This window comes from Meriones unguiculatus, chromosome 16, assembly GCF_030254825.1.
Source record: "Meriones unguiculatus strain TT.TT164.6M chromosome 16, Bangor_MerUng_6.1, whole genome shotgun sequence".
Taxonomy (NCBI): Eukaryota; Metazoa; Chordata; class Mammalia; order Rodentia; family Muridae; genus Meriones; species Meriones unguiculatus.
In genome coordinates, this window is record NC_083363.1 from 27,805,435 (window position 1) to 27,827,979 (window position 22,545).

The 22,545-nt window shown below is 36.6% G+C and overlaps 1 protein-coding gene across 2 annotated transcripts in view; it reads left to right on the forward strand.

Annotated features, from left to right (window-relative positions):
• The window catches only part of Septin10 (septin 10), an 87,257-nt gene that overhangs the window by 36,319 nt on the left and 28,393 nt on the right, over positions 1–22,545 (forward strand). For both annotated transcript variants that reach the window (XM_021651786.2, XM_021651787.2), the window contains exons 4-9: positions 634–820; positions 4,368–4,529; positions 6,691–6,787; positions 8,398–8,566; positions 15,454–15,586; positions 21,383–21,570. In XM_021651786.2, the coding sequence (XP_021507461.1) occupies positions 634–820; positions 4,368–4,529; positions 6,691–6,787; positions 8,398–8,566; positions 15,454–15,586; positions 21,383–21,570 (936 nt within the window). The remainder of the gene's footprint in view (positions 1–633; positions 821–4,367; positions 4,530–6,690; positions 6,788–8,397; positions 8,567–15,453; positions 15,587–21,382; positions 21,571–22,545) is intronic.

Here is a 22,545-nt window from a genome sequence, read left to right on the forward strand (position 1 = left end):
GAGGTTTAGTATACTTTTCAAGTACACTGATTTGAGTTGTATTTCAAAGAATGAATAGGCTGAGATGGCCAGAGGGAATATGAGAGTTGTCTGAGCAAGAAATGGAGCACAAGGTATAATTGGCCTGTTAATAATTAACTGAAAACAATTACTAGTTAGATATTTTCAGTTGATACTGGCCTTTCATTTTTAGTGGGATAATCTTTTCGTGCCTATAGATGTACTGAAAACAAGAAGTCAGGTGCCTTGACTTACATATTTTAGTTGATACCTTTTCTTTTTCTCAACCAATTAAAAATATGTTGTGTATCACTGTCAAGCCTCTAACTGCTTTGGGCAGTTTTAAAAGTCTTAACAAAAACCCTGAACCTAGTACACGAATGGATGTAGAAGTGAATCTTCGTGAATTTAATACCATTTCTAACTAGATTATCATTATGTTTTGGCAGCATTACCTTCATGTGTGTATATTATACATATTTTGTGTTAGCACTGTAATTACCTGTTTGGTTGATATAGATATTAATGGATATTAGTGGAAGATACAGACCTCAGACTTGAAAACTGTACAAGTTCTTTACTAAGATAGCATGGATATGTTGTATTAAATATTTAAATACTTATTTTTTTCAGCTACCAGCCAATAGTTGATTACATAGATGATCAATTTGAGGCCTATCTTCAGGAAGAATTGAAGATCAAGCGTGCTCTTTTTAACTACCATGATTCTCGTATCCATGTGTGCCTCTACTTCATTGCTCCAACAGGCCATTCCCTAAGGACGCTTGACCTCTTGACCATGAAGAGCCTGGACAGCAAGGTGGATTAGGGAAACAACCAACTTCTCAAACTTTAGTACACTTGAAATATTAAAGTATCTTTATGATATTAATATGCACATACTCTGTAACTTTTATTCTGTATCTTAAAAACATTTTACCAGAGAAATTCAATCTGGAAAACGAGATACAGTTATTAAACAAGTTCTCTTTTCAGTGATTATGTTTGATATAATTGTTCTGTATGTTTTCATATAGAATTTATTTGACAGTAATTGTCTTTCAGACGTAAATTAGAGGAATAACTTCATTGACAAAGATTATAAAGCATAATATTTCATCTTGGTGAAATATGCTTTTGTTTGGACCATATCAAGAAAATTTGTTCCTGAATTTTTGAAGCAAGTAGATACTTATAAATTTAGGAGGTTACAAAACAGTGTCACAAATGAACTCACTGAAAAATTTATATTGATGTAAAAGTTGAAAAAGGCTAGTTACTATCCCAAAGCTCGTGTACAAACTTGTACTATCATGTACTATCCCATTTGTTCATGTACAAATTTGTGCTAGTAAAATCAAAAGTGAAATTCATAGCTACAGAGAAAAGTATGGCATAGTATTATAAAGATCACAGAATTTTTTTATCAGTGGGGGCTGACTTTAAATATTGGTTATATCCCTTATTAGCTATTTCATCTGTGGCAAGTACTTTTAACTCTCTGTGTCTCAGTTTCCCCCCTCCGTATATACAAAGCAGTGAAGCAAATAGATATTTCCAGTGAGAATAGCTATTATCATTATCTTGTGAAAATTAAATGAGATAATGTGTAACGTTAAATTATGTATTAGTGTGTAAAATAGATAAGAATGTTGGTTTACTTTTCTTCTAAGTACCCAGAATATAATTGTATGTCACAGAGAATTTTGTTTTACTATTACTATAGTGTATAAATGCATATTATGTAATTGCCAGCTTTTATGGTTTAAATATATTCTTTATTTTTATTTTGAAGTGTAAATTTCCTCATAAAATCAAGCACTTTAAAAAAATGTGTATAAGAAAGTTGTTAGCCATGGCCTGTTTGGTTTCTTAATTTTTACGATAGGCAATAGAAGCTGGGGTAAGGTGATATACCTGCAATCCCAGCTTCTTGGGGAGGCTGATGCAGGAGAATTCCTTGAGACTAAGAGTTTGAAGCTAGCCTGGGTAATAGAGTGAGAACTTGTCTCAAAAAACTCTGTTAGTATTTTATGTAAGAAAGGAAAAAGTAGTGCTGTCACATTTCACTGATAAGTACTTTCCTAGCATGTGCAAGGCCCTAGGTCCAATTCTTAGCATATAAATAAATTAATAAAATATGTAAATAAGAAATTGACTAATATCATCTGGCTCACCTGCATTCTAGCCATGTACCAACTTGTTGCAGTACTGAACAAACTAACCAGGCTTTGGTGTTTTTACTGCAGTGGGGATAGTGCGCTCACATTAAGTAAGATCCTGTGAAGATATGTGAGGTGTAGTTCAAAGCTTACACCTTAGTATATAGGAAACAGCAAGGTTACTTAGTCTCTTAGTTTTTTATCAATAGGCACAATCTTATTTAGAATATTCTTATTTGGGGAATGGAGGTACTGGCCAACCAGCCACATTTAGCTCTGCCAGGGGCAGTTTGTGTAAGCTCTATCAGTGGACTTTCAGGTGTAAGCAGAAGAGACATTCAGTACTTTTTCAGCAGTCCAGCCCCTTACCTCCCAAGAGTTACATAGATTACACTACCAGACTTTGAAATGAAATGTTTTTTGGTGACAGTAAAAGTTTTGTCAGTGTTAGTCATTCATTTGAAGATTGGGTCTACACTCTTCTGTTTTGTTCAAGTGATAGGGGCAAATTGTGAAATTGGGTTTTCTTCATTACAATCCTGCCTTAAGCTTTTTGTAACAAATGAGATAATGAATTTTGTAATCTTTCTTGCAAGTTTGAAAAGACAACTTAAGACACTCCCCAGCTACTTTATTTTGTACATGGATATACAGTGTTATCTATGTATTTATGTGTTTTAACATTGTTTTTTTTTTTTTTTAGTAGGGGCAGCTGTTATTTACTAGGCTTTTGGTAGGCTTCAGGAAGTTTAATTTACATAAGAGTATTAGAGAGAAATGAAGGTGACTGCTGGTGTCTCAGTTTCCCAGGACTCTGCTCTTGTACCTACCTGGAAGCCAAATGCTTGACTGTTTGACATGGAATGTTACTTTTCTTATTCAGATGGTGACAAATGACCATCTTTGGTAGCATCCATTATTTTCTTTCCTGTAAGGACCATGCACATATTGATATTTAATATATTTATGCAGTTTGGAAACAATTAAAAAATTTAAAACTTTGACATAGGTTACTGAATAGCTAAGAGTAGATTCTTGAAACCAAGTACTTGGCACCTATATTATATACTTTGAAACCTGTTTACTCATAATTGTTGCCAGCCAGTTCATGGATAGTTGGCAAAGTCATTATCTCTTTGGAAGTGTTTGGAAGGCTAGTAAACGTTGAGGCATATACCGAGTCTTTGCAGAGTTAGAAAAGGGAAAAACATTTAAAATGAATAGGAACTGCAGTTTCATTTTTACTTTCATTATTTGGAAAATTACACTGTGATCTTCTCTTTTTCATACGTATCTAGTTCGTTAGCCTGAGGATTTTGTTTTAAAATATAATATAGTAAAACTTAGTTTATGGAGACATCAATCTTTGTAGGGACATTAATCATATGCAGGACCAAATTTATAAGTTAGTATTCATGACCCCAAGTCTCTTCCTCTCTAGCAGTGGTAGGACTGCAGCAGTGCTGAGGAAGCCATTCCTTTGCTTCAGAACACTTTTAGCTGGCACTGGCAGTTTCCTTCCAATACTGTAGGTTGGCTTCTTTAATGACTAGGTCTGAAGAGGTGAATAAATTATGAAAGAAGAGACAAAAGCAGAAATGTCATGTGTTCTCTTAGTTTTCTTGGGGAATCAATTACCTGTTTTTCAGATTTTGAAGAAATAAAAGGCGGTAGTGAATTAAGCAGGTGTTGTTTGCTTATATTTTATTGTGTTTTACTTACCTGTGTGGAGTTGAGAAGTATTTTCTCTTTAAGGGGAAGAGAAAATATGATTCTAAACCTCAATGCAAATGAAAATTAATTTTACAAGAGCACCTTTAAAAATTATTACAACCCAGCATGCATTCATAGGAATGGGTGTATAAAGGATTACATATATGTATATGAGTAAAAATTAGTAATTATTTCAGTTAGATCAACACACACTTTCTGGAAAAGGGTAGTTAGTAAAATACGTCAGCCTCCTGTGCTCTTTATGGCAGCTCCTTTCCTCTGTTGTCATAGGAAAGCAGAATAAATGAGTAGATGTGGTAGTGTTTCAATTTACATTCATTTTTTAAAAGTAGGCAGCTACCTGGATCATAATTTGCCAACTTCTGATCAGAGAAATTTATTGTTAGAGACTTTTTTTTAATTGAGAAACTATGACTGCAGGATTAAAACACAAACTTCCTTGATGAGATTGTGGATTTTCTTTCTTAATAGGTGAACATTATACCATTAATTGCCAAGGCAGATACAATTTCTAAAAGTGAATTACAGAAGTTTAAGATGAAGCTCATGAGTGAACTGGTCCTCAATGGTGTTCAGATATATCAGTTTCCAACAGATGACGACACTACTGCCAAGATCAATGGTGCAATGAATGTGAGCTCCCCATTGAGTATAAGGCTGTTCTGTTTGTAAAAATAAAGCTGAGTTGAGTTTTGATTAACATTGTTGCAACGATAGTCCCGCATATGTGATGCTTTGCTTTCTGAGGTTTTAGTTTTTATTGTGAAAATAGAAAATGAAAAATTGTAGAAATAAATAATGTACTAGTTTTCAGTTGTATGCCAATCTGAATATCATGATAAAATCTCATCACAAGCAGTGTACCAACTGACATCATCAAAAGAATGCTGATTCTAATATAGTAGTACTTTGAAACATAGTCATATGTTTCTAGTGTTTATTGTTTCATTTTATCATTAGTTATTAATCTCTTATGGTACCTAATATATAAATGTTGTCAGATGTTCTAAATAGGAAAAAGCATTCTCTCTTTGGGGCTGTGCACAGGTCATACTTTCAGGCATCTGTGGAGTTCTTGGAATGTATCACCAATAAATAAAGGGAGACCTGTGAGATACATTTTCATTGTATTTCCCAGAGAAACTTCAAAAGTAAGGTGAAATGTCAAAAATCCAATAGAGTAAACTTTTGTTATTGTAAAACAGATATGGGTGCTTTTAAGTTTGCTCTCCTTCTTCTCAATTTGTCCCAAATGAAGTAATTGATTTGTAAGCTGGGGTTTACCTTTAGTTGAACCATATTTAATTGCCTTAGAAAGCTTCCTTTCTGTCCTGTTCTAAAAGCGTGAAAGGACTGCACAGCCTCCCTTGAAATGCTTTAGAACGTTGTTTCTAAACAACTCTTGAAGCTGATATTGACCCTCAATCTCCCTTACATTGTCACCTGTACAAATAAAAAATTTTGCTTAATTTCATGTAACTTAAGATTTTTTTAAGCTTTCTTTTTCTCAAAGGTTCACACATCTTAAATGCTTTGTTATATTTTTAAGGGTTGTAGGTTTGAGGCTCATGCTTTGTGTGATGGTAACTTCTGGAGACTGTTAACTTGTTTGCAAAATTTGAAAAGTAGTCTATTTAAGGGCTGATTTATGTAAGGATTAAGTGATGTAACCTTAGTTAAGTGCCTAACAGCAACAACCCATAACTGTTCGTTCTTTTTCCTTTTCCTCTTCTGTTTTATCTAACACCACTGTATTAGATTTTTTTTTTTTTTATGACAATAGTTCTGACAAAAGCAACTTAAGTTTCTTTTGTCTTGTGTTTTGAGATTATAATCCATCATGGCATGGGCGTTCTGGCAGCTGGGCATTGTGCTCTGCTGTCAGAAAGCACAGGCTCATGGCCAGTGCATTCCACTCTTTCCCCAGCCCATGGTGCTTGCCCGTGTTCAGCATGGATCTTCCCTGCTCAGTTAGACCTTTCTGAGACACACTCAAATTTATCCTTGTTCTAAATCTACTCTTTTTGACTGTGAAGATTAGCCATCTCAACCATAATAACAGGAAACCCTAAACTAAATGTTTCGTAAATCCTAATAATAATGTAAATGAAGTGATCTTGATTTCTGTGTGTTAACTTGCCTTTGTATTTAATTTTATTTACATGTTCATTAATAATTTTTCAGAAGACAGTTAAGAAACCTTCATTTAGTTGCTAAATATTAAACATTATTTGTTTTTACATTAATCTTCCCTGGTATTTCAGGCCTCAGCATTAGACAGATTCATGTACTCCTAGTCTCCAGCTGAGCTACTGCGTCTTAGATCTTTCTACAGTGTTGGAGCTATCTCCCAGATCGTAGCCTATGGACTGCACCTCTCTGTTCTCAGTGCTCTCCTGTTCCTCTTGAGCTCTCATAGCATATACTACAGTAGCAGCTTTTTAAACTTTGTACATTTAAACATTTTAATTTAGAAGTATATGTAATATACTAAATGTAGATATGGTATTATGTGCATAGTTTCTAAAACATCTTTGGTTTTTAAAGGAAAAGTTCATGACAGTGTCACATGTATCAGATTTCTCCTCTTCCTGCTTCTCCTTTTCCTTCTTTTAACTTCTAAATAACACTGTGCCTTATATGTAGACTCCAAAAGTAACTCTCGTAGAATAATTAGTATATACCCAAGCTTAGTAGAATTGCTGTTTAATTGTTCTCTGTTATTTTCATCACTGATATTAGTCATTTACATCCTAGTATAAAAAGATGAGATTGATGTTTGCTTCCTTTCCAGGGACATTTGCCATTTGCTGTTGTAGGAAGTATGGATGAGATAAAAGTTGGAAATAAGATGGTCAAAGCTCGTCAGTATCCTTGGGGTATTGTACAAGGTAAATAAGATCAATTATGACAGAAAATATTTGTGTTGCCTGGAAATCTTAAAATTGTATTAGACAAATTGTTTGAGGTGATGCTTATTTGAATTATAATTAGTAGTCTGAGGAATTGGCTCTCTATTGCTTTATCTGAAGTCTGTGGACCCAACTTTCCCATTTTCCCTGTGTTATACATGTCTCTTCCTCTGGTAACCTTCACAAGGTAAGATGCATAGGAGTATACTTAGATCAGAATGTGTCTTTTTCTTTGATGCTGGGGATCCAGGCAGTGTGCTTGTATGCTAGGGTATGCTCTGTGCAACTCCATTCCTAGTCCTTGATTAGAATTTGAATCTTTACAGTAATAGGTAAACATGATATGCACATGTATTGCTGTGTAGAACAGGGCATAATATACTATCTTGAAAATTCATGTTTTTCTGACCAAACTATTTTCAAAAGGAACTAGCAAGCTAGTTTAAAAAGTTGAATACACTTACTTGTCATTATAATAAGCAAGTAAGTTCACCTACTTTTTACTTGATGTTGTTGCTTGTTTTGCCTGGAACTCAATGTCTTTCTGCTTAATTTTTCTTGTTTGAAGGGCATTATAGGCCTGTGCTACCCCATTTGATCTTATTTCTAATTGCAGTTAAATAGAGACTATATAACTTGTACTCTCACTGGCCTATAGAATTTTTTTTTATATTTTAATTGTCTTTTTGGGGGGAGGGGGTTGGTTTTGATTTCATGAAATGTTTTTCTATGTAGCGTAGCTGGCTTGGAAATTGTGATACTCTTGTCTCTACCTCTGAGTACTAAGATTATATGCATATATACCACAATGTCCTGCTGATAATATTTTTAAATGAAGGTAAATTATTGAGAAAACTTTTGATTTAATGAAAGTGTAAAATAAACTGGGTATGGTGTGCCTCTAGTCCTAGCTCCTTGGGGGGTTAAAGCCAGAAGATGTCAAGTTTGATGCTAATTTGTACAACACAGTGAAGTCTGACTCAGATAAGTACGTACATACATAATAAAATAAATAATTTTTAAAATTTTTATTTAAAAGTCTTGATCACTGTAATATGTTTATTTATAGTCTTTTGGTAATCATAAATATAGAATGATCATACCAGTATATTCACTAATTTTGAATAATATTTAATACAAATTTATAAATGTAGTATTCTAGAAAAGAATTTGATTATTGTAGATCTGAACAGAATTTACCACTGCATAGTGAAACAATCTTACATGTTCTTTTTAAAGTACTATGTAAGATGTCCTGAGTTTATAGTTGGTAAACGAACAATATTAGTGAAATAACTGGAGCATGAGTAATGAAAAATATTTCTTTGCTCTTTCCTTTTTATCCATTGACTTGTATATTTGAAGCAGATTTCTCAGTCTGTTAACATTACTGTGTTTCAGAGTATATGATACAAGTGTTTCTTCCTTGGTTACTTGTATATAATAAGAGTAGCCATTAATCAGCGTTGGCTCTCTTGTTGTTTGTTGTTTCACTTATGTTTTCATTTGACTATTCTTTTGACAAGCCCTGAAATTGTGTGCCAGGAATGAAAACTAGCATTGCTCTTTTCTTATTTTTTTCTGGCTAGTGGAAAATGAAAATCACTGTGACTTTGTGAAGCTACGGGAAATGCTTATTTGTACAAACATGGAGGATCTGAGGGAGCAGACCCACAGAAGGCACTATGAGCTTTACAGGCGATGCAAATTGGAGGAAATGGGCTTTTCAGATGTGGGCCCAGAGAACAAGCCCCTCAGGTAAGGGAAGCTCCTTGGAGGAAGGCAGGAACAGAGGCAGTTAGAAAGGATTACCTTTTCTTAAGTATCTATAGTGGTAGCAATCTGTTTTTGGAAATCTAACTATAAAATTAATTCATTTGATCTCCTATCAACTACTATCTTGCTTCTGAAGATTATGCCTGTCTCTGAAAGAGCTAAGAGAAAGATAGTCCTTTTATATAGCTACTTGGGAAAAATGTACCATGAACCTTGTCAGTTTAGATTGTGGAATCAGTTCAGGACCAACTTGGGTAATATAGTGACATCATATCTCAAAAAGTTAAAAAAAAAAAAGGTGGATTGGTGTGGAGTGGTGACTTGTGTTCAGTGTTAAGAATGCTAGCATGTGGGCTGGAGAAATAGCTCAGTGGTTAAGAGCAGTGGCTGCCCCTCCAGAGGTCCTTAGTCCAATTCCCTGCAACCACATGGTGGCTCACAACCATCTATAGTGTGATCTGATGCCTCCTTCTGGCTTGCAGGTGTATATGCAGATAGAGCGCTCATACACATAAAATAAAGATACCTTAAAAAAAAAAAAAAGAGTACCAGCATTTATGAGACCCTGAACAGGGAGAGAAAAAGGAGTTAAATAATTAGAATGTGTAGTTTCAGTATATGAATAACTGAAAGAAAATCTCCCCCCCCTTTTTTTGCTTCTTGTTTTTTTTTGGGGGGGGCGTTGCCTAGAAGCAGATAAAAGTATGATTATTATTGCAGAAATAAATCACCTAAGTCTTTATTAGTTGCTCTTATTCTGAAGGAACATTTGGGGTAACACAAGTTTAGCTAAATATTTAATATGTTTTTCTTGTAGGGAGTCTGAGTTCAAATTGTTTCTTATAGTTCCAAGAATTTTAGACCTAAAGATCTTGATAAGTAACTAGACCATATAATGTTGCTCTGAATTTCTTTGCTAACTTCATATGGTGCTATATGATATCCTTGATTTTTTAAATGAATACATATATACATAGACTCCTAATTCCTTATGTACATAATCAAATCTGATTTGATAAAGCACTCTAGAATGTTTCTGAAGGATAAAACATTTGGTCTTTAGGAGCAACATTGTCTTGAACTTTTATGAGAGTGAGGATTCCTTTTTCATCCAAGGTTGGCATTTATTAACTACCCTGTCTGTTATCTTGTGTCACAGAGTAAACAGTAGGAAGGAGCAAGAGAATACCCAATCATTGTTTAGATTGTAGTTAACCTTGCAGAAGACTTAACCATAGATGAAGTTAAGATTTAAGTTTTGCTAGTGGTTTAACATAGAAAAATTAAGAATTCTGTGTTTAGCCCCTCCCCACCAAATTAATGCTCATGTGAATAGTTCTGATAAGCTGATGATTTTCTGATCATATTATATCATTACTGAAGATTAACCATTTCAAGTTGGCTTCTCTAGTGTTTCCAGAGAGGAGGTTTTGCTTCTCATTTCTTCCAAGACTCAGGGACAATTCAGAGGTCTCTGTGTGTACTGTGGAGGCAGAGATCCCAAGTGAAAGCAAACAGGACAGCTATGAAGTATCTCCAAGAAGAGAGATCTGGGTTGCCTGGTGGATTCATTATCAGCCACCTGACCCTGAAATGCAGAGTCAGAATTTCCAGGGATGGAGCCTAGGAACCTACATTTTAAAGCGTTCGTTCAGCCAGTAATTATTGTTTATCTACCGTCCATCTGCTCAGCATGCTAGCTCGTTGGTATGTATGCACATGGGTCAGACAGACATAACCTTGCCCTTGTTGTACCCAGGGGCATGAATGCCAGGAGGATATTTTGCCTTGTGTGAACAAGAGAGGATGGGGCAGGGCAGCCAGAGTGGACTTGGAGATACTAAGCTAAGAGGCCAGGCACAGGATGAATAGATGCTTAGAAAAGAATGGTAACATATCCAGGATATACAGTTTTAAGGAGATATTCAAAGATTGCTTTGGACATAGGGTGCCAAGAAAAGATGAATCAAAAATTCCTTTAGCTGCCTAAGAAAAGGGGAAATAGTGGTCACTGACATAAGCGAGATGGTATAGGGAGAGAGTTTAGTGGTGGGGTTATGATCTGGAAAATTTGAAACTAAATTTAAGCAGCCCATTAAGCATTCAGGATGAGTGTAATTTAAGAAGAAGGTAAGATGAGAAAATTTGGTAGTAAATATTAAACAACACTTGGTAGAGCAGTAAGCAGCTTTAAAGCAGCTGCTGTGTTTGCATGTGTGTTGGAGTGGTGATGGTGCTGCTAGGGTTTGAGTAAATCAAGACCTCACATGTTTGATGAGTGTGCCCACCACTCACTGGGCTACAGCTTCTGCTCAAGTGTCTACTATTTGTAAGGCTTTGAGCTATGTGCTGATGGTTTTATATGATTCTAACTGTCTTGGAGTTAACATGTTTGTAGACAACGGATGTCTAAATTATATCTTCTGTTGCACAATAAATTATAATTGTGATGAGTGTGCTGAAGAAGAGGTAGACAGATTATGAGATGGAGGAGGCATCTTAGGTTAATTTGGAAAATTAGGAGAGATGCCCTTGGGACAGTAATACATGTTGAGCTATAATAAACAGGAGAAACAAGAACAAAGCCCAGGAGGAGGAGGGGCATCACTGGGCGTTCTTGGCAGAGGACACAGACAAGGAAGCCGGCCCCAGTGAGAGGACAGCTTCTGTCCTTCCTGGACTGTTCCACTTATTAAGGGGGATCTATTTATTTATTTATTTATTTATTTATTTATTATAACGTATTCACTTTGTATCCCAGCTTTATCCCCCTCCCTTGTTCCCTTCCAATCCCACCTTCCTTCCCTCTTCTCCTCCCATGCCTCTCCCTCAGTCCACAGATAGGGGTGGTCCTCCTCAAGGGAGAATCTTCTTAAACTAGAGTTTGGACTTCTTAGGCCAAGCTGAGGCACTTGTAGTACTTGGTCTTTTTGTGAGAGTTGATAAAGTTTATAACAAAATCCATTGTACCCTAATACATAGAAAGACTTCATTTTTCATAGTTTCATGAAGTTACTGTCTACGGACTATTTCCCACTTAATTCTTTTTAATTTGCATGGCATGTAAAGCCTGTATTATGTCAACCTAGAAATTAAAAGAAGTGCAACATGGACCTGTAAGGGTGTTCTTTATTTCTTCATTGCCAGATTTTAGTTTGTTTTTCCATCTTCTCTTATTTCAAATGATTAGACTGAGTCATAGTTGGTATCTCAATCCACCCACAATAATCATATTCTTATTATAAAGTCCAAGCATAGGGTATTACACATTTACAGTTTTAATATAGTGGTGTATTGTATATATCTTGTATTTGCACATATGTACTTTTTTGTTGTTGCTGTTTTTTGTTTGTTGGGGTTTTTTTTGTTTTTGTTTTTGTTTTTGGAGACCTGTCTCGCTGTATAACCTGGCTGGCTGGCTGGCACTCAATGGGTAGACCCTGATAGCCTGGAACTCACAAAGATCTTCCTACCAAGTACTGGGATTTTTAAAAATTGTTCATCTCTTTATCTATCTGATCAATCTATCTCTCTACCTCTCTCTTTATCTGTTTAAAACTGGGATTTTAAAAGTATCCCCACCATACTTGGTCTTAATATTTTTATATTATTTGTTATATGAACTATACTTTCATAAAAATTTAAATCCCCATGTTTAGTAATTTTAGATTATCACATCTAGTCTTTTCACAAATAATTTCCATAAACTCTTCATACAAAGTCACTGTCACTGAGGTGTGTTAGGCCTGTAGTTCTTGTTTTTGTGGTAAATCAAACTCAGGCAAGTACCCAGTTTATTGAGATTGGGTCTCATCACGTAGTGCAGACTGACCTGGAGCTTGCTGTAGAGCCCATGCTAGTCTTAAATGTGTAATTCTCTTCCTTCTATCTTCTACAATCTGGCTAGGACCTTTTACATCTGGCTAAGACCTACAGTTTTGAAAGGAAGATTTACATAGTATTTTAGAGTTGCTTAACTGTCTGATATAGTTATACTGAAATTTTATGTTTGGAACTATAAAGATAGGAGTAGCTGTGCGCTTGATAGATTTAGAAGTTCATCATATTTATTTGAACTGTACAAGTAACAACATCTCTGTGAAAAGGATTATGGATTTGATAGAAGAATGAAGAATTGGTCTTTTCCTCTTTTGCTTCAAGTTATTCATATCTTTGATAATGTAAAATAATGACATTACATTATCATGACAACAAGCTAATTTGGTCCTAGAGAGGGACACAGTATGGTAGGAACTTCTTGTGTTCATTTAATAAAGGTGATAGTTAAAAGTGGTTCATTCATTTCAGAGTGCTGACTATACACACCATGTCCTTCAGATTTTCTTTACAACAAATTTCTAAAATTAGAATAGGCCCCACAAATATATATTTTAGGAAGTGAGAAGGAGTGTGGTGTGATGGGAAGGAAACAGGAACAGCACACACCTCTTTCCTTCTGCTGAGATTAGTTGAGGCAGTCAGAACCAGCGTGGTTGGGTGTGGACTTTAAAGGAAGCCTGATTTGTTCACACCCCAGCTTCTAACCTTCCTAGCTCTGTTAGTCAGATTTGCTAAGCTCTTGTTCCCTCCCCTGGACGTTAGAATGCCAATGCTTGTTCTTCAGGTTTGCTGTGGACAGGAAGAATCCTCAGTGTTTGCAGCTGTCGTTGGTGGCATATATTTTTTAAAGTCTAGGCCTTTTCTCCTCACCAATTCTATTTATTATTTTAACTGTCAATTGATAAGAAACCAAGACATTATTATTTATATGTTACAAAAGATGTATCAATTTTACCTCCAAAATGGAGTGAAGTTTCTGAGATTTGTCAAAGTAGGTAATACATTTAGAAGCTTCCTTAAAATGAGACACAAACAAACAAAAAAAAACAACCCCAAAGCCTAGTACTATGTAAGTTTCCTCCTTGACATTTGAGGCAGGTATTTTGCACAATGATGTGTTTTGTTCTTAATGAGAATGTTCACACACATGTTTAGGATATATTAGAAGACTGCTGTGCATGTCAACTCTCAGCTGTGATAGCTATCATGCAACATTTCTTTCTGTTTTTCCTTCAACTTACAGAATATTAATAAAAATTCATAATACAAAAGTAGGATGAATTTTAAAATCCAGGTATCTTTAATGTTTTTTAAATGGTAATAGAAATTTCTGACTGACAAAACAAAGTGAATTTGTATTCTCTGTTAAATCTTGGGGTAGTCACACAATACACTTAGTGAAAGGGGAGGGCCTGGCATTTCTGATACATTGGAAGGTTTACTGTTGTACATCTGGAATTTTACAAGGAAGAGAGCTATTCATAGAATTCCAGGACAATCTGCTTAGCTAGATTTGTCTCTGCTTATGAGAAGTGTCTGTCCCTAAAGAAACAATGAAGAAGTATGGAGATACCTTTGCTGAGTAGACAGGTAGCAAAGACGACCAAGGATCCTGTACCTATTTTCAGTATTTGTGACCTATTAAAAATGAGGAGAGAGGGAATGTAAACATCCTGGAGGTACTTTGGAAGGACCAGTACAATGAAGAGAAGGAAAGGCTTTTGTAGAGGAAGTTGCCTTTGTATTTGTTCTCTAGCAATAGAAGAAATAGCAGAGCAGAATGGGCTTGGGAAATGGGCAATGACATCAGAAACTGGAGAAAACTCAAAATGTAAGGTATGTTTAAATGACAGTGAGTTACTTGGTTTGGCTAGAGATCAGAACCAAATCTCTTAAAGGGATTTGGTTCATTTGTTGGGGAATTAATCTTGAAAAGAAGTAGGGCAGATTACAGTTTCTTGCCTGTTGTTTAAAAGAGGTGTGGTCGTCTACAGATGGTGCAACTATAACTCAGGGAGAAAGGAGCATTGTGGTTTGGGTGGAAATTCTAGGGAGTGACCAGAAGAATACAGGAGAGAAGAGGAACTAGAAGACCAGACATCATTAAAGAAAATATTGCAATAGTGAAAGCAGAGAATGTCAGGGATCCCATTTATTATGATACCTGTGGAAATGGAAAGAGGACTGGATTTGGGTCATGTCAGCTTTACAAAAAGAGCTAACCTGCCTTGGTGCTCAAAGATAAGCAAAGGGGTTAAGTCCATCCTGTAGCTAGACTGATGCCAATTAACAAAGATTGAAAAAGGAACATGTTTGGGATAAACTTGTGAAGGACTTTTTTTTTTAATTCTTTATTAATTACACTTTATTCACTTTGTATCCCCCCTGTGGTTCCCTCCCTCCTCCCGAACCAATCCTTCCCTTCCTCAACCCTCTGCATGCATGCCCCTCCCCAAGTCCACTGATAGAGGAGGTCTTCTTTTCCTTCCTTCTGACCCTAGTCAATTAAGTCTCATCAGGAATGGCTGCATTGTCTTCTTCTGTGGCCTGGTAATGCTGCTTCACCCTCAGCGGGAGATAATTAAAGAGCAGGCCAATCAGTTCATGTCAGAGACAGTCCCTGTTCCTATTACAATGGAACCTGCTTGGATACTGAACTACCATGGGCTACATCTGTGCAGGGGTCTTAGGTTATCTCCGTGCATAGTCCTTGGTTGGAGTATCAGTCTTAGGAAAGACCCCTGTGCTCAGATGTTTTGGTTCTGTTGCTCTCCTTGTGGAGTTCCTGTCCTCTTCAGATCTTATTGTTTCCCACTTCTTTCGTGAAAGACTTTTTAATTAGTCTTAGTTTGCTATATTAGGTGTAGCACTGAGAATTTTTCATCTGATGCTGTAGGCAGTGGCATATTTGGGGGTCCTCAGAAATGATGGTACATGATAAAATAAGGCCTAATGTGAAGCATAGAAAGTCTTGCAAAAACTGTTATATCGACTTTTTAACATAAGAATAACATAAACAACTTTTTTAGTCTTCAAGAGACTTATGAAGCCAAGAGACATGAATTCTATGGTGAACGTCAGAGGAAGGAAGAAGAGATGAAGCAGATGTTTGTGCAGCGAGTAAAGGAGAAAGAAGCCATATTGAAAGAAGCTGAAAGAGAGGTGAATGTGGTTCATTTCGATGTATTAATTGTTTTGAATACTCTATAAAATTGGAGGGTTAATCTAAAGATTGTAATTGTCCTTTGAAAACTATAGCACATAGTCTGTAAATATAGACTTTAAAGATATAACCTGAAATCCAATTAAACCTTTAATCTTTGGAGCAAACATTCTTCCATTAGAAACAGTTTAGCAAAGACTTGTAACTACTAGGTTAGTAAGAAGTATTCTAATACTGTAACCAGAAATATTTCTGCTCTAGCTTGTTTAGTGTTTTTGTTGTTAAAATACCTATCACTCTCTCCAAGGTCCAACAACAAACCAAGACACGATTTTTCCAAAATTCACTCTGGGGGACCAATAGATTTATTGAGCTTCCTCATATACCTTAGAGAGTTGGGGGCACTTCCCCCCAACTGTCCACATGTGGAAAACCTCAACAGAGATAAAGGCTTTTCTGGTAGCAGCATGGTTAGAGTGCCTGGCTGTAGTCTTTCCTTGCCTCCTAGGTATGCCCCCAGGCCAGGGGCAGACTTGCCAGGTGGTAGAAGGAGCTGGATACTTAGGGGAGAATTGGTGCCTACTCAGAGCCTCTCTGTAGGTATGGCCACCATTAACCAGGTCAGCTGGAACTCTCTTTTGCAAGGTGCTGTAGCTGAACTCCCCGAGATGAGATGGAGGTTGTTTGGTTCAGAGGGCAGTCACTCATGGCAGTTTTTACTATTTCCAGTAATTGGGGTTGTTATTTACCGTAAAATAGGCAACTGTGAAAGTTGTGAAGTGGCTTTCTTTACATTTGAATTCAGACCTTATGAATGGAATAGAGAACAGTGGTAATCACCCTGACATAAGAAAAATACTGGTAAATTCCCTGTAATTTTTTTCTTCTCATTCTTCAAGCAGTGATTTCAGTTTTGAGACACTATTTTGCCAAAATTCACTTTGTTCCTCTGTTTTTTTTTGTTTTTTTTTTTATGTGTATCAATATCCTTGTGCAAGTGTGTAGGATACGCTTTGTTTGTTTGCTTGCTTTGGGATAGGATCTCTCAATGGCCTAAGCTTGCCAAGTAGGGTAGACTTGCTAGTCAGTGGACCCAGAGATCTGCCTGTCTCCACTCCCCACTGGCAGGCTCACTTTGCACAGATTACCATATCCATCCTTTTAGCAGGTGCTTTGGGCATTGACTCAGGTCTTCATGCATTTACAACCAACACTTTACTGCTTGACATATTTGTAGTCTACTGTGAATGAACTGTTAGAAATAGTGATATGTTTTCAAGTGTCAACATTTATTAAACAACAAGTTTGTAGGCAGCATCAGCTTACATAACTTTCATTGACTATAGTGCCAAGTAATACCAATTTCTCTTGATACCTGGCTATTGGCAGCCTTTTATTCCAATCTCAATTACTAGTATTAACTCTCAGATCATGCATTATACTTCATATAATAATAATATGTAGGTGTAAGAGTATGAGTAGGCTAGAGAAGGGCTGCAAAAAGATAGCACAGTCACTACAGGTAGTTAGAGAAGACAGTAGAGAACACAGAAGTTGCTCAGGGTAGGCAGGGCCGAGGTATCATAGGACCTCTAAGGAGAGACACCTGATCTCTTTTAGATATTTATCAAAGACATAATGCAGATGGTAACTGACTAGAAATCAGTTGAGCTGTTTCAAGCAGTGAAGACTGTCAAGTGGAAGGAATCTTTCAGTATACCCACTGTATGGTAACATGACAAGTTAGTAGGGCCATCACCATCTCAGTGTTGGTTGTCCTTTTTACAGAGTTCAAGTGAGACTGTTGAATTCTTTGTTGTTCTAATGTGTTTGCTATGTCTTTAAGTGTGTTTCTTTTTGTTTTTGCTTCATAATATGGCCCATGTGTTCACAATCTTTGATAATTCGTAGCTTGTTTTAGTTGCTGAAATAAAATAATATGACCAATATGACAATTGTAGAAGGAAGAGTTTATTTGGGCTTTTGGTTTCAGAGAAGAACTTCATAATGGCAAGAGGCATGGTAGTAGGTGGTCAGAGCAGGAAGCTCAGAGATCACATCCTTAATGCAAGCACAAAACAGAATGAACTGGAAGTGGGGTGAAGCTATAAACTGTCAAAGCCCTCACTCAGTGACTTACTTCCTCTAGCAAAGCTGCCCTTGCCCTTCCTAAAGGTTCCATTACCTCCCCAACTGGGGACCAAATGTTTAAATATGCCTATAGGGGACATTTCTTCCAGAAACCTTTACAAGTCATGACTTTATACTTGCATGAATAAGTTATTTACCAGCCTATGCCTCATTGACACTGGCTGGTATTTATGTTCAGAGGGTACCTCCAGGTACCTATGCCTCATTGACACTGGCTGGTATTCATGTTCAGAAGGCACCTCCAGAAAGGTTCCAGATTCTTGTGCGCCAAGACAAGAAGTTGAGCAGGGCAGGTGCATCAGAAGAGAGAGTACATATTCAGGAATCCTGGTTGGGGCTGGTAGAATTATTGGTTCTGGTTATACTTTGTGTGCTTATAACCACGCAGTTGGCCAAATTGGGTACTCATGGGAACCTAAAAGGAGCCCCTTGGCTTTTGTAATTTTTTTCTCTACTTGTTGAACAGTGTTCTCTCTTTGTAGGATGTGGCTGGTTAGAGTCTAATCCCTAGGCTCTTTTTGTCCTCTTTGATCAAGAAGACAGGGATTATCAGAGTAATAGGGCTTTTTTAGAGGGGTAATTTTGCCCCCTAAGTCTTGACTGACCTTAAGAGGGCAATAGCCATAATAGTGGTTGTAGTTTTGTCCTCATTGGAGTATGCCTCCAAGCTATAGTTTTTGAAAACCCAGAGAATATTTCATCCCTTTTGCAGAGTGGATGATAAATTTTAATTTTAACTTTTGTGTAACAGATAAAATTTAGATAAAATCAGATTTTTAACAAATATAGCAGAGAATATAATTATGTTGATTAAACATATTTTTTCTTTAAGTCAGTTTTCATAAATGTTACCAAGAGGTGATCAGTGTCCTAAGATATTTATATTAAAGAGGAACTTTTATGTCAGTTTTGATTTTTACCATAGGAATTTTTATAACCTTTAATCATTATACATCTTTCACAAGCCTTTATCACTTACATCATTTTCATGTTTTATTCTCTCTTGTTAATTAGTACCTTTTTATGTCCCTTAATGTCATAAAGAACAAAAGGAAAATGTTTACCAAATTGCATTAATGGAATAGTGTGATCTAAGGTTACTCTAGTTTTTATGTAAGTCCCAGGATACTTAGTTGCCATTGGGTTCTTTTAAAGGCTCTTTCATTTATTTTTTTCTTTGGTTTCACATGAGTTGGAAAGTTTCAAAATGTTACGTTGAAGTAAGAACTGGCCAGAAAAGCAAAGCTTCCAAAGACCTTAGATCATGAACTGTCTTGTACAAGCAAGAAAAAAAAAAAAAAAGTACACAGCAAAAAATCTTTATATATTAAATACATTGTAATTATGAAATAAATGTTTCTCTGAAGAATTTGGGGTAGATAGCAAATAGTTACTTTTTCCTGGAGGAACAAGGAGAGAGGAAGTATGAGTCCAGTGGGACTGGCTGGACAGGGCCCAGCACAGCTGTCTTCTTTATATCACACATAAACGTGACCAGATGAGCTAGCATTGTCAGCTGCCTTGTGTATAAGAGACAGGCGACAGTTCTGTCCTCTCAGATTGATTGTTCTTTTTACCTAAAAATAAAATCTAACAGGGAGAAAATGCTTGGTTTCAAAGAGCCACCCTCTGACATTACCAGACTTAAGATTGTCTAATGGTTTCTAGCTTATAATGAGGTCAAGTTGTTCTTATATTTATTCTTCATGGGATTTTGAATTGATGTTAAGTATGTAAGTGTTTAAACAAGATGACCACAGGAACAAACCCTCAGAACATGCGACCCAGTTTGTAACTTTCATAGAAGTTGAGGTTGTCCATTTGGAGAAGAAAGGCTGGTCATGGGGAACTTCACGTTTGCTTTTTCATCTGCAGAGTGGATCTAGCTGCAGTATGCTGTTAGAATTCAAGATACCACCCAGAGGCCAGGTTTCTATGTCCCCTAGTTTTTTAAAGAGTGTCTAGGGCAAATAGATGCATCCCATGAGGTATCTGGAAAAAAAAAAAAAAAAAAGGCAGTCCTGATGTCCTGATTCCCATATATAAGGGTAGGGAAATTGAATCATTGAGGTAGGCAGCACTCAAGATGCTGACACATCCCTTGACCCACTAAGGGTGTCCTTCTACCTGGATGGGTGAACATACTGCCTATGTAGTCTGCCTCAAAGAGGAGCAACCCTGGAGGCATCTTTGGGGTTCCAACTTTATGATCCAACTCTGTTCTTGCTCCCCTGGCGAAGAAATTCCTGAAGCCAATTTGAGTTGCCCCAGAATCAACTATTAGCACCTGTTGTTCTTTACTGCTGTAATTTTGGGGCCAGGTGTCATCTACCCCTACCAACTATCTTACATTTTTGTTTTGAGGATTCTGGATTAGGCCATCTGAAGTAACCACCATTTTTTAATTGTTCTTTAAGTTCTGCTTTGGGGCTCCTTTGGTCAGTCTTTCCTACTTGCCTAACAAAGACAAAAGACAAATAAGACAAATTAAAGGACATATTCTGGTCTCTCACAGCTATATTGAGCATAGATAATCTAAATTTTTCTAATTTATGTTTGGTGGATATATAATACCCCCCCCCCCCATTGTAGTAAAATTCTACTATGCCAAGAATTACATATAACCTCCAAGTTTAAATTTTCTTTGAGCTTTCATAGTTCCCATTGCTCTCAGCACCTTAGTCTTTCAAGCCCTAGTAGGATGGCCTGTTAAGCCCCAATTACAGCATTCAACCACTTTCCTAGTCTTCTAAATACCCTGCTATCATGCATTCCTCCAGAAAACAGTGTGGTCAGGCCTATCCCAGCAGTTGCCCATTCTGTAGTACTACCTTCTGTTTTAGTTATTTTTGTTATTGCTGTGAAGAGACACCATGATCAAGATAGTGTACAAAAGAAAGTGTTTAATTTGGGACTCACCATTCCAGAGAATGATTCCATGGCATTGCAGTGGAGAGAGCATGGCAGCCAGCAGGCATGGCTCTAAAGCAGAAGTTGAAAGCTTACCTCTGATAAACAAGCATGTAGGAGAGACAAGAGCTAACTGGGAATGGCATGGGCTTTTAGTCCTCAAAGCCCACCACTATTGACCCATCTCCTTCAAAAAAACACCTCCTAATAATGCCCAGATAGTTCTGCCAACTGGGACCAAATATGAGCCTGTGAGGAATGTTCTTGTTTAAACCACAAGGTTCTTGACAGAAACTGACAATTGACACTTGCTTTTCAGTAGTGTATAAGTATGATTTTCAAACCTTTTTTTAAAAATACATATAATCTTTATTTGGAAAATAGTTTTGTTGTTTTCTTCTGTACTTTTGGGTCCCTTATATTGAGCATGAATTTGAGAATCTTTACTAAAGAGGCTTTATAGATAAAATGTAAGGCAAGAACATAAAAATGTTAGCAAACTTGTCAAAAGTTTTGTTCCTTAGTCTATGGCCTTTATGCATTTGTCTCAATCACATAGAGGAACTCTCTTAAAATGAAAGTTCCCATGGCAATTCAATGCTGTTACTGAAAGTGCTGACAGTAGCATGAGTTGGATTAAGTGATGAGAGTATTGCATTGCTAAGATAGAAATAATTCCTGTGTGTTTGCTGCCACATAGTGTCAGTTATGGGAACTGTCCTTTGGTTTCACAGCTTCAAGCCAAATTTGAGCACCTTAAAAGAATTCACCAGGAAGAGAGAATGAAACTTGAAGAAAAGAGAAGAATTTTGGAGGAAGAATCACTTGCTTTCTCTAAGAAAAAAGCTGCCTGCGATCTCTTCCAGAACCAGTCATTTATGGCGTCAGGTAGCACCACTAAGAAGGACAAAGACCGAAAGAAGTAAGAGTCCTGTTACCCTGTCCTCGTGTCCCTGCTCTTCACCTTTTTGTCTCCTTGCCCTGTTTGCTCTTCTTTTCCTATTTCCTTACTCCCTGTCTGTGTCCTGGTACCAACACCTCAACAGCTTCAGAGCAGAGACTTCATCCTCGTTCTTCACTGTCTTCTCAGCACTTAGAATAGCACCTGGCATGTCCTGGGTCTGCAGGGTTTACCAAAATCAAGGTATGAACAGAATAAAATGTCTCACCATATGTAAAGGTTAGGTGGGGCAGGGCTGGTAGAGTTGGCTACTGTTAGTCACAGCCCTGCTATGACTAGTGCACACCTAACATCATTAGTTATTTTGTATTTTGTGTATCTCTGGAAACTGCATTTTGATGGAGAATCACGGAATTAAAATATTTTATTAACAAAACCTTAATTTTTAGGCTCATTTAAAAATTAATTGATTATTGAATTTTTTGAGGATTTTTTTATTTTAATAAGGTAATCAGGCTATCAGTTAAAACTGCTGGATTCTAAAGTCAGGGCTGGTGAAATCAGTGATGGATGTACAGATGCAGAGGGCCACAGTACAAGGGGTGGCATGAGTAACAATTGGATGATAATCTCAAACTCATAGTTAGAATATGTGTTAAAGTTACCAGTTTCTGAAAATAAGGTTATTATTATATTATTTTATAATTTCACTCAGTACTTGTGTCACTTGTTTTGTGCCTATTTAAAATATCCTTTGTCCATTTTCCTGTTTTTACTGTCAGGAAATCTGTCATGACTTGTTCTGTTTGGAGGCCCCCTGTCATAGGGCAGTGCTCTACTGTGTTCCTCGCAGAACAAGACTCCCACTTGTGTGAACTCAGTGCCTTTATTTGTATAATTATTTGTTGAAAGAATTAATGTATAATAGGTGTATTTTGTTTGAAGTTTTAGATTTCAAGATATAAATTATAAATGCAATTTATCACTAGTTTTACC